Source organism: Topomyia yanbarensis, chromosome 3, assembly GCF_030247195.1.
Source record: "Topomyia yanbarensis strain Yona2022 chromosome 3, ASM3024719v1, whole genome shotgun sequence".
NCBI lineage: Eukaryota > Metazoa > Arthropoda > Insecta > Diptera > Culicidae > Topomyia > Topomyia yanbarensis.
The window spans coordinates 81,517,853-81,531,053 of record NC_080672.1 but is presented as its reverse complement, the minus strand read 5'-3'; the positions used below and the strand labels follow the sequence as shown (position 1 = coordinate 81,531,053).

The 13,201-nt window shown below is 40.4% G+C and overlaps 1 protein-coding gene across 1 annotated transcript; it reads right to left on the bottom strand.

Annotated features, from left to right (window-relative positions):
• Positions 1 to 999: 999 nt before the first annotated feature.
• Positions 1,000 to 4,911, bottom strand: LOC131690392 (tubulin-specific chaperone D). The gene is made up of 3 exons (XM_058976121.1): positions 3,105 to 4,911; positions 2,640 to 3,047; positions 1,000 to 2,573 (listed from the first exon to the last, which is right to left on the bottom strand). The coding sequence occupies exons 1-3, from the start codon at positions 4,762 to 4,764 to the stop codon at positions 1,171 to 1,173; spliced, it is 3,471 nt and encodes a 1,156-aa protein (XP_058832104.1). The 5' UTR covers positions 4,765 to 4,911; the 3' UTR covers positions 1,000 to 1,170.
• Between the last annotated feature and the right edge of the window lie 8,290 nt (positions 4,912 to 13,201).

Genomic DNA, 13,201 nt, shown 5'->3' with positions numbered 1-13,201 from the left:
AATAACGCGGAGTAAGGAATGTGCGAACGTGCAAGAGACCGGAATGTGTGAACGAGCAAGAGACACCGGAACACGTAGTCTTTGAATGCCCTAGGTTCGAAGATGTTCGCAGAGGTATGTCTGATATAACAGTGGTCAATATCGTCGAAGAGATGTGCCGCGACAAAGAAATACCTGGGACGCTGTCAACAAAGTGGTTACGAGTATACTCTCCGAGCTGCAGAGGAAGTGGCGAAAGGACCAACAAAGTAGCGTCATTGGCTAGAACGCCGCCGTGGAACCTCAAATCGGGTTTCGGGAGAAATTCCGCCGCCAGGGAACTCTCCGACGGTGTAGACTGGCTCCACCGCCGCGGACCAGTTGAGTAGTACTCGACGTAGCACCGGGTTCGGGTCGTCAGGGTGCCAGTGAACCGGATGCCATGCTTCACCGGAATCGCCGGATCGACCTCAACACCATACCGGGTAGCTCGTGAACAAGTTAGATTCACCGCCAGGAATTAGACCGAATAGTCCGCGTCGAATAGCTAGCAGTGGGTCGTTGGAGCGCCAGTGAACCGGAAGCTCCGTTCCACCTGGAATCGCTGGATGTACCTTAGCACCTACTGGCTGGCCCGTTGAGTAGGTTAGGTTCACCGCTGGGGATTAGATTGGGGACGAAAACGGGGAGCTAAATAGCTCATGAAAACGAACATCTGCATCGGGAGAAATGCTTCGCTCGGTTTCGGGAGAATTTCTCTCGCCGGGGAATTCTCCGTTGGAGTAGGCTAAGTCCATCGTCGGGAAGACCGAGTAGTTCGTGAACAAGTTGGGAGCTCAACGCGGGTAAGGGAGCCGAAGGGCTCGGTAAATTAGGCAATTAAGCAAACGAAGAACGTTAGTTTGATTTAGCTACGAAACCCGGAAGCAACGCAGACCGAAAAATAGAATATCGACTGGAAGATAAAACGCTTCCAATATTCCAAATTCCGACATGTTTTAATAAATAAGCTTCCATAAATTAGTACAAGCATGATTTTATTATCACCCGAACGTGCATCGTCCTGCGACTACTTTAATGAATACATAAATATCAAAACTGTAAAATATTAGTGAGCGTGAAGTAATGACTATAAGTATAGATTCATACACTGTGCATCATTCGATTCCGTAAAACAGTATGTGTAGCTTTTCACTTCTTCACCCGCACCACCGGCGGTTTGATTCCTAGTAGAACGCACAGCTGATTTCGTATCTTTCTGGCTTCCTCCAGTTCTCCGTCCCATTTCTCCTCGCTCAGACAGGCCAGTACCTCGTCCAGATTCTCCTCCGGGATGCACGTTTGATCACCGTACACCAACAGGGTTTCGTACATTTTGAGAGCAGTTTCGCGTCGAATATTAACACACAGCATTCCCAGATACATTACCAGCTTGCTGAGCACTCGCTTGCAGATCTTCGGGGCCAGTATGAGTGCACAGTACACCGGGATGGAATTGAAGTGTTTCTTGCCGTGAGCGACCAGATCGTTTACGACGGTAAAGATTGCCTCCGGGAAATCGGACGACTCGTCGGAGAGCAGCAGCCGGGTGTTGGTGGTGGATGCCAGCAACTCAGAGATGAACTGGAAGGTGGAGGTCATGAAGAGGGTATCTTTAGTGGTTTTTCCCTGCAGAGTTCTCAGTACGGTCGCTCCAAATTGTGGAATAAATTGTTCGTGGTTTTTGAGATAATCGTTCATCAATTTAGCTGCACAGCTGTGCAGCGATTCGGTTGGAGCTCCAACGGAGAGTATTAATCCTTCGGCGATGCTGTCCACGTACTCGGGAATGTCGAGCAACTGTATGAACAGCGGGAATGTGTGATGTGGGAATAACCACAGAATCTCGGAAGTGTCTTCCGGAAAGATGCTGCGAAGTGTTTCCTTATGTTCGATATGCGGAATTTCCGGTTGGTGGTAGATCAAAGAAACAAAAGTTTTTCCAGCTACCGCTCTAATTTTGTCAATTCTTTCAACCGATTGTTTAGCGATAGCGATCAAAGCTTTCTGGACCTGCGCCGGGGTTAAAAAATTTTCCGGGCAAGTGGTTAAAAATTGGAACAATGCATTTATGCCGGCTTCTCGTACCCAAGACCCAATATCTCCTCGATTGTCAATCGCATACTCCTCCAGGGCTCGTATGTAAATTTTGTAAACTTTGTCCAGATCCAGCGTGCTGTTCTCGAAACCAACCGTTTGAACAACGCTAGCCAGTGCCTTGATACAATCGCGTCGCATTTCGGAATGGTTGTATCCGACGGCGAACATTTCCGGCAGAACTGTCTTCTGATCAAGTGCCCTAAGAATATCGACAAGCCTGAGCTCCAGCATAAATTTCGGCAGTGCACCCAGAGCGGATGCTATGCCTTGGGCTTTGTGTTCCAGTTTCGTGTCGCATAGGTCTCGGAGATAACTGTCGATCAGATCGGTGAGTTTTGCGGTATCTTCCGATCGATAGTATGTCGTGCAGAATGCGGAGAACGCACTCACCGCAAGCTCCCTGGTGGTAGTCTTTTCGTCAACAACAGATTCGTCTAACAGGAGCTGCCAGGATTCTGCAAGAAATAGAATAAAATGGTTGAATAGATGTGGTATTGATAGAAGACGGGTTTAACACTCACCGATCTGCTCCCTACTTAGAGCCAGTTCCGCCTCGCTACAGTTTCGAATAAAACTGGCGCATCCATGCTTCATGTACGTTCCACTCATCCCTTTAAACTGCCCACGCTGTCGAAATTTAATCACCAAGTGTCCGCCACGCTCGATAATCTGGTTGGAAATGTACATCTCTGTCTCAATTCCATCCTGTTCATCGCTCAGCCGTCGAAGTGAAAGAATAACCTCTCCAATGGCCAACGTTGCCCCATGGCGAGCATTCAGATCCGTCGTTTCAGTCAAGTCGAAAAGTTTCGACAGTACTACATCGCGCATGTAGAGCGGATCCCGTTTGGTGAAGTTACTTAAAGCCTGCGCGGACAATTCGCGAATGTTTGTATCCCAATGGTTGATTTTCCGTTCAATCAAGTGATCTAAAAATAATTTTTAGCTTAGATTTGAGTTATTCGAAACAAAACCATTCAAATTACCTATCAACTTCCTCCGATACTCATCAAACTGAGCTATATAATCACTGATTTGAAGAAACGCGTTACTCCTCACCGCAACAGAGAAAAAATCCGCCATCGTCAGAATATCGATTCCGTGCGGGAAGTTTCCCAACCGTCCAACACTTTCCTGAAAGGCAGCCGACGCCGCTCTGCGACAGTTGATTTCCCTATCGAAAACGGCCGTCACCAGCAGTGCGGAGGCAATTTGTTCCACAAACGGTTGCAGGATAACGGGATGAAACGCTCTGGCAAAGGCCCAACACATGTAACAAGCTGCATCTCGAATATTCTGTCCAACGTTTCGATAGCCAAGCATTTCATCGTACACCAAAGCCTGCAGCAACAGTGGAATGATTTCGGTAAGCCGCCCCGGCAGTAAAAGACCACGTCGGGCCAGCTCTGCCAACGCTAGACATGCTCCGTGCCATGCGGCATCCTGTTCCATCGGATTGATCAATTCAATGACCGAGGACACGACTTCATCCCCCAGTGCCTTAGGTAATCGATTCGTAATACGCCCAATTCCTTTAGCAGAGCTCCAACGAACGATAGTTGCGTTACCCTTCAATCCCAGCAGAAGTCGTTCGATAATTTCCTCAATCTCTGCGGGTACCTCTTCGTCATCCTCTTCCTCGGCTTCATCCGGAGAAGAATCTTCTAATTTGGAAACATCCTGTTGTAGGGAAGCAACGGTTACAGGTTTAGGAACGTTAGCCAAAAGCGACCGCGCTCCCCGCTGATACCGCCACTTGGCTATTCGAGGCGGAAGCATGACCATCCCAATCCGCTGACTGACTTTAATGCAAGTTTTATAGACTTTGAAATTCTTAGATATTTGTTCATAGTCCAAATGCAGCACAAAACTAGCCAATTTTTCAGCATAAGGGAGGAGATCCTCACGTTTTCCGTGCTTCAGCACGCAAGCTATTCCAGCTAATGGACCAATCTTCGGATCTATCACAAGATCCGTAATGCTAGCCCAATCAAGAAAGTCCTCCAAGTAAACTTTCTTAACGTCATTCCTTATTAAAAATTTTGAGGTAAGATAAGCCGCAACTGGCGTACAAGTATCCTCCTTCAGACAATTTATTTTACAAGCTTCATAAATCCGTTCCATCGTACTTTTACCTCCATCGTTTCCATCCAGCCGACTCAAATCGAACGGATTCAACACCAAAATCGACAGCCACAGCAAACACAAAAACCGTGTCTCCCAGTACTTCCAATCCTCGAGATCCTGCTGCTCCAGGTATCCTAGCACGAAACTCAAATACCGAATTTCATGCGGCAAGCACTTCTGGAAAGCTTTGAACGTCCGTACCTTACACAGCTGATAGAGAAATTTCGCCGCTCTATGTTTCACCAGCTGGTTCTGTTCCGTGTCCAGTACAAAACTCAGCAATCCCTGAACCAGTTCCTCCAAGCTACCGTCCAATAAATGAGGCTGTTCCTGATACTTGCCCAAAACTTCCGTGTATTCTTCGAAAGCTTCCTCAAATCGATCTTCTGTCAGAGTAGGTACCGGCAGCTGCCGAATTAGTTCCCAAACTCGCTGCTTATCCTGAACGTTGAACGCATCCAGCACATTCTGTGGCCCATCATCCGGATTTTTGCATTCGTCCGCAACGGATTCGACCATTTTGTAGTCGGTTTATCACCGGAAAATTCTGAAAACACGATTATTTCACAACAGTTGCTGAAAAATGTTTCACTTCTACTTTGCTGTTCGATTCGATTGAATGAATTGAAGCGATGAAAATGCGAAAATTGGAGAAAAACGAGAAAAGTGTTTGGAGGAGTGTCAAAAATACAATAACAACAAACTGGTGCCACAGTTGATTAACACACTCATTCGCAATCACTTCAATTCGAGTAACCAGCAACTCACGGACACTCAAAAAATAATTATTTTCTCGACAAACATATGATTACGGCTAAATAGCCAACTGTCAAAGTTCTCTTTGAAAAGAAATTCCGGACAAACCGTTACTCGCCAAACACAGATGTTGGTAGTAAAAAAAAGAGAAAAGTTTTCTCTTTCATTAACTGCTATGAACTGTGTTTAGCCACTAACGCCCGAATAAAAATGCACAACAGTATTACTGCATTTTTATTGTTACATTACAACGAAAAACAATGTTATTCTGGAAAATATACAATGGAAATATAATCACATTTGTTGTTTCTACATCCAATTTCATTGTGAACCCGATTTTTACATGGAAAAAGGGGGTCGTTAAGGGACGTAATAATGAAAAAATTGATCTTTTGCCATACATTTTGAAATCAAAAACATTGATTTACATTCCGTTGTAGATTTTGGAGGCATGAAGGACTACATCATAAGTACATTGATGTTACAAGAAAAGTTGTTGTTAACAAATAAAACTTTTGTAAATTCAACGTTTCTACGATCAATTTCGATATTACTTTCTGTTCGGGTGGTTTGTCCGGAATTTCCTTTCAAAGAGAATTTTGGCAGTTGGCTTATGGCATATGTTTGTTGAGTTTTGCATATTAAATTTTGGTTTACGTGAAAACTTATATGGTCACAGGGTGGATGTGTTAATGCAAGATTGATTAAATCAGGTGGAATTCACGAAAAGTGAGAAGAAATCTGCTGGAGCAATCTGAATAACATACTCTTATTTCGTAAACTCAAAAAATAACTTTGGTAAATTTGAGAGTTTGAGTTGGTTCTAGTTGGAGTTTGAACATACACACAGAAAAAAAATGTTGATAAAAATAAGAGTTTTTCACTCTTAGCAAAAAACAACCAACGCAAACTCTTAGTTTAAAAATAAAACTTGTTTTGAGTACTATTCTTTATTTGCTTAAAAGGAAAACTTTTACTTTGATTATTATTCTTGATAAATTTAAAGTTTTACTTTCAACCTAATAGTTGGCGTTGGTTGTTTTTGCTAAGAGCGGAACACTCTTACTTTTACCAATATTTTTTTTCTGTGTGTAGACTTCCGCATAAGTGTGTACTAGAAAAACTCTAGTAAGAGAACTGCGGATACTCCATTTTGGATCGATTGGATTCACGATTAGCTGTCAAAAAACGAATCCAATCGAACATTGTCTATCCTTATAACATTGGACGTGTTGCCATACAATGCTGGGGCATACGTTGCCAAAAATGCTGTTTTTCTCTCCGCAGTTCTCTCACTAGAGTTTTTCTAGTGTGTACCATATACCAACCATCTTATCAAACGTTTAAAAACCAATTTCCAATATGGTTCAACCGAGGGGAACGACACTCAGTGATTTGTTGATGAAATGAGCTTAAAATTAAAAATTTTGATTGGAATGGTGAAAATTGGCATTGGTTAGTTTGGAATAGATTCGAATTTCCAACATTACTTGATAATGGTTTACAACAGCCAATGATGGTTTGAAATGTATCATGAAAAAAAAATTATTGCTCTAAGTTCACGTTTTGACAGATTCAGTGCTCGATGAAATCAAAACAAAACATTGCCAGCAGCTACAGCAACAAATCAACACAAAAACATATATTGTTGCGTTGAACTGGTCGTGAAAGTCTTGCCAAACGTATTTAATTACTGATTGAAATGCGGAATTCCAGTTGTGGCCATCAACGCCATTCTACTGACAGTAAAGCGGAGCATGGTCCGACCAAAAAAAAATTGTGAACGCGCTGAAGTTCTTGCAACCGTTTGCGATCACTGTGGGACTTTGAGGTAGGTGATTGGTTAAATAAAACGTTACTGTTTGAACGGTAACGACAAGAAATATTTAGGGTAACTAACCTAATTTGGACCCCTACATATTTTGGACCCTGTTATAGGGATCTTTAGGGGTGTGCGGGTTAAGGCAAATTATGATGCAGATTAGTACCGCGAGTTAATATATCAGTCCTTTTACAATTTTTAGGCCCGAAACTCTTGAAAAAAACATTTTTTAGTTTTTTTCCTTTTAGGACAATAACACATCCAAACCCGTGCGACTTGCACGACTCTATAGGTTGCCTTATCAGATCTACCATAGTTTGCAGATGAAACTTGGGATGGCAGGCTGTTAGCGGATTGACAAAGTACCAGATCATGCTGTGTGGGTGCTGTCCCGGTTAACAATGAGGCGAACGAGATATTTGCAGATACGTCATTTAGTCGGTCAACTGTCAGTTTGTTGGTTGAATTTAATTTGGGTTTTTTAAATTTAAAAATCAGAAAAGAATAATTAAGATTTAAGAATGATATGAGTGCACTCGTAAGGACACCTGCTATCAATAACTACGAAAAACTGGCACAATTTTTCCAAATTAAAGATCCCTATTGTATTTGCATACTACACTGCCAAGTTTCTCTGCATTTGTTTGGTTTGGGTTGTCTATTAAGTTTCAATATCATTAGTTCATCTCTAATTGTTTAAAATTGAACAGAATCCACAGTTTTCAAAAACATCACCGAAAACGTTTCATGTTTCAACGATAGCCAAGAGGAACCAGTGGAAATGATACATTTTCAAATTGGATTTAAATGTACAATTATAATATTTTTTCTCGATTTAATTTGTTCGTCTGATTTGGTATTATGCATGTTACGTGCTTGAAAAGGTTTCGTCGTAATGTTTTATCTAAAAAATCTTAAATAAATGGTGTCCACAATATGTCTTCAAAAATTGATATCAACTTATTTTGGACACCCCTCGATTTTCTTTCTTGACAGCTATTTGTTTATCGAGTTAGAATAATCAAAAAGTGAAAAATTTCACACTTAATTTTTTCTGACGAATCTCAGCAATTTTTGCAACTTTTGCCGATATTTGAACAGCCGAACACTCGGCAAATTCGTTTTTCGCTGAGATCTCAGTATAAGCTTTAATTGTTTGCTGAGAATCGGAAAATATTTCGCTAAAAATCAGCAAACAAATTTCACTTTTCCGAGATATCAGTAGAAATATTTACTGATTACTCGGCTGTGCGGGAAATTGCCGAGCTAAACTAAGTGTGTTCGTAACGGTAGGTCGCCTGCTCTTTTTGGTCAAATTATTTAAAAATGTTCAAACCAATGGATGTCGAAAATCAAACGATTGAGGAACATTTCATTGAAGACCATAATATGACCAAAGAGGAGACTTCTGAAATCCATGTTGAAGAACATTTGTAGTTCGAATTTGTTGAATTCGGCGTGCTATGTGTTGACAAATTTAAGATACATATCACAGATAAATAATGATAATAAGAGTGTGCTTGCTGAATTCCTAGAATCGCGTGAAACACTCACACGAACAGGAACATCACGATTCAAGCGACATAGTCCTGCTGTTTTAACATTGCGCCGAACAGTTGAATACCACAAGGCGAATACTGAAGAAAAAAGGAAAATAAAGGAAGAGAAACAAAGATAAACTGAGCTTAGAACAAGGGGTGAGTCGCTTAGAACAGTGTGCCATACACACTGTATCACCTACCATAACACGATATAAAATTACGATTCACAGTAATACACGATCATTTCACTCGTTACCACAATGTGTGGCACAATGAGGCACACTTTTGACAACTCAAAAACTGTCAACAAAGTGTAGTTGAATAATCATAGCAACCATTGCTTTTGTTTTACTGAACACCATGGCACAGCGTGGCACATCGTGGCACATTGCGGCACAAGCTACCACGCTTTTTTTTTTTGTGAGCACAATTCGATTTGTGCTAAGCGACTCACCCCTTGGCTTAGAAAGAATAACATGAAACCACCTCGTAAACAAAAGAATTAAAAATTAATATTTAGTACAAGAAGATTCCTGACGAACTTTGAACCTTGATTTTTCATCCACTTGAGGATGTTACTCCATAATACTGCTACAGATGAATTGTTACACGAAATATATTATTGTTAACTCTATTCCATAACATTTAATGCTGCTTTGTTAAGTCTGCAGTAACCTAATTGTACCGAAAGTTTTTCTATTTCTGAAAATAAAAGAACTAAAAAAATACTTCATGCAGTCAGCCTTCCATATAAAGATTAATGTACCATTTTTGATTGGCAGTCACTGATTTGCTTTAAATATACGAGTCAGTAGGTCAGTTTAGTAGAAAAAACTTCACTGTTTCCAAAATATATTCAGTCACATTCAGTGTGCTCTTCTTTCATGCATTAAATATACGAGTCAGTAGGTCAGTTTAGTAGAAAAAACTTCACTGTTTCCAAAATATATTCAGTCACATTCAGTGTGTCCAAAATATGCTTGGAACACTGTCCAAATTAGTGTGGAAGGGTCCGAAATGTAAAAAAAATCATGCTGTGAAGAAATGTCATTTTCGAGTTTATGTCAATGTATAAAACATCCATTGGCAGTTTTCTTTTAAGAACAGTAATTTTGGAGCAGACTCGTGCATGTATTGCATTAAAAAACAGGCAAGCAAACATTTTTTGACGTTCACGTAATTTCACTTCCTCTAGGGGTCCAAAATTGGTTGGTTACCCTAGTTGCAGGTTTGTGTCGTCGAAGAAAAGTATATCACGGTTGTGGAACTTACCTTTGTTGAGACTACTCTGAATAGAAGGACGATAACATAGTGATTAATATTGAGGATAGTGAAATAAATTGGGATGATTTTATCGACGTTGCACACTTTAGAACACTACTGGTCAGAGTAATGGGTAGGAATCGTTCAACCCGCTCATCTGAATGCGAATGCAAAGCACAAATGGCCGATGCCACTCAGTCCGGGCATCTTCGGGATAGACAACATTGTATGGATGAAGATACTTGTGAAGCACAAAAACCCAAAGGAAACCCAATTCTTGAAATGAATCAATCGGTAGTGGAAGCTTCATTTAAAACTCTGATCAAAACTTTTGCGGGGTAATCGCGCTTGGAAAGTGCTACTTAATTAGGTAGAGTAGAGTTTCGATTTATGCAATTGCAAATACTACTGTTATTATATGTTACAGCTACAATCACATAGCATTAAAATGACAGCAATCAAAATGAACCCAATTAAAAATTATCACTAAAAATTTATGTTGACTTTTTTCTGTGCGGTAAGATAAGACTGATCTCTGTTCAACCAAGTATAAATTACATATTTATATTTGGTTCAACGCAGGGTGATACCAACGACACGACTAGACACTTGCATTCCAAAACTGTATCTCAAACCTGACTACCCCTGGTAACTGGTGCTGTCAAATTTGGTATATGGTAAGAAAATATGTGAAACTAGCAGCACTAATGAAGCTGTTGTTTTTTTCCTAACAACGATTATGCTCCGTTGCAAGCCCTGGTTACGCAGACGAAAATAAAACAAAAAATAATTAAACGGTTGACGTTGGTTGCAAATGTGAAAATATATTCTGTAATAAACTGCAAAATAAGCGATGCTTTCCAGAGGTAAGTGATTTTTTAATCAAGAACTAGCTATTTACGACTCATCCTACTTTCAGCACCCTCGAATGATCGATACCTGTTTTGTCAGACAAATCACTGCCTGAAATCAAAACGTCTTCCCTTGTCTAGTACGTCCTTGACTGAAGTCTTGTGAAACGTGTTGCGTGTCCAAGCTCCAGCATCTTCTGGCAATTTTACGGATCACCAATCTTACCGTCCTTGTTAGAACTTCCTGGGTCTGGTTTTAAGTCCCCTTCAGATGAATGAAAGTCATGAGATGAACTTTGAAAAAATCACCACACAGCTGATACGCAAATCTACTCTGTTGTAGAACCCTCTCGTTTTGATCCGGCAGTTTATCAGTGGAATGATTTAATCACGATTGAACTGTGTAACTTGAGTTTTAGTATCACTTAGTCTTTTTAAATGCTATTTAAAAGTCGCTTCTAGCAAAATATACGGCTACATTACTGCTGTGCCATGAAAATGCTTTTTTACTGCTGTTGTGCATTCAGAATGCTGCTTACTGGCCAGATGTTTTTAACCTGTTTTTTGAATGCTGATTAACAACAGTTATGCATAACGAATGCTATCGTACTGCAAGAAGCACCCGAAATGCAAATTTTACGCTACTTGACTGCATACACTAATGCTTGTTGGTTACCTGGGAATTTATACCTTTTAATGCACATTGCATTTCTCCTAGTTTATAAACAGTCAGTGCTATGAAATTTCAAAATCAGCTATCTATTTCTGCATGCATTTACCGAAATCGACATTCAGATTCAACGCCTCCCTCATTCATTCACTTTCCAATTGACTGAAATTTCATGCAGAATCGAATGCAGAGGAAATATAAATTCATTCACCAACCAAAACATTCATTTGTTATTATGTGGACAGTTTGAAGGCAGAAGTTAGGATCTTCTACATTTTCGAGCATGAGTGAACTGCGCAGTCTATATCTGGTGCACTTTTGCTCAATAATCCCTCTCAGAGCTACCATAGAAACAAAATTCATTTTGCTTCTGAAACAGAACATGTCTGAACTTGAATGCGCTGCGTCGGGAGAACGAATGACGAGGGAAACGAACCAAAAATTTCATTCATCGCAGCGGGCATGAATTGAAATGCGTTTTCTTTCAAGTTCACGCAGGGATATCAATTTTTTTAAACTCTGTAAACAGTAGTCCAATGACATAAAAAAAGTAATCAAAGTAAGTCTAAATCGAAATATATGAAGGCAACGAAGTTAAGTATATTTGAAGTCTATGGGTTATGGGTATCTCAAATAGATAGTGAGAGAGATTTGGCCCGATCGGTGAGAGGGAGAGGTGACGATCTGCTTATAGGAGACATTGGGGGTCGATGGGTCAATTAGGAGGTATTGGAGACTGCGGCGGTGATCACAAAAACTGTTGGGAATATGTGATGGCATCATCACAGTTCCTCGATGACGGAGTGGTTAACGCACCCAATTAGAGACTGGGAGATTGCAGGTTCGATTCCTGCCTGAGGACATATCTTTTCTCAGTGTTTCCAATAAAGGTGAATTTTTACCGATTCTTCATTCTCACCGTTTCGGTCGTTCTTTTTCTGTCTGTTTTCCAGTGGACACGTTCATAAAAATTCCTCAAGTAGCAGTTTCGTGGCACACCGGCAAGGTCAGTGTGTTAAAAAACATATTTCTATATTTGCTCATGTGAGATGCATGGTTAAGAAAGAGAGGTTCGTGGCGTAAGAGCTACGTTGTGGCTTGCTTGTATAATGTCCTTAAGGAGTTATATATGTTGAGATGCGCGAAAACAAGGGAAAAGTTTTAATTTTTATAAAGGTAAATTTTTATGGAATACTTGTTATACTTCTAGCGCAGTACAATGCCCAATTTACAAAATCCACTTGAGAACATAAAAAAATATTAATAATTGTCGAAATTATAGCAATTTGCACAAAACGCGTTTTTTCAAAGAGGGTTTGCGTGACCACGATTCCAGTCCAACAGCTCAACTGAAAGCATAAAGCATAAGTTTTTTTTTGTGTTTCGAATTCATCTCGTCAGTAACTAGCATCATCTGGGTGTCTAGTTAGACGATGTATCTAAACTAGTACCCAAATTAGCACTAGTTAGACTCAAAAAAAACTCCAAACAGTTCACACGACACATGTGAACGTTCACAGCAACTGACTTGTCCCGAGTGATGTCCCGGGAAGCTTTTTTGGTCGACCTCAACATGTATAACCCCTTAACAACGACCCTTAAGTTGCGTACGATGAAAATAAGAGCAATTGGAATACAAAACCTAGGACAGGATCCGCCAGCTGACTTCTTTTTTCAAACAAAGAAACTTCATATTTTTGTTAACACGTATTGAAAACAGCACAACAATGTCGGCCAAAGTTTACGAATATATCAAATTTGCTCAGAATCCAATTTTTTATTCGATTAGATTAGATGAGGTTTGATAGAAAAGTCGAAACTGTTTCGGTGTGGTTTTAGGTGTATTTTTGCCATAACCAAATTATCAAACGGCGTGTCATTTTGAAATTTACATAATCATTAAACAAAATCGCGTACCTACTGTATAATCGCCTGTGATGTTTACTTGTGCCACATACCAGCATGTGACCACTCCCTCGTATCGACTGACGGTTGATTTTTGACATGTGAGATGCTGATGATGGTTTTACTTTCACGTTTTGTTTACAATTTT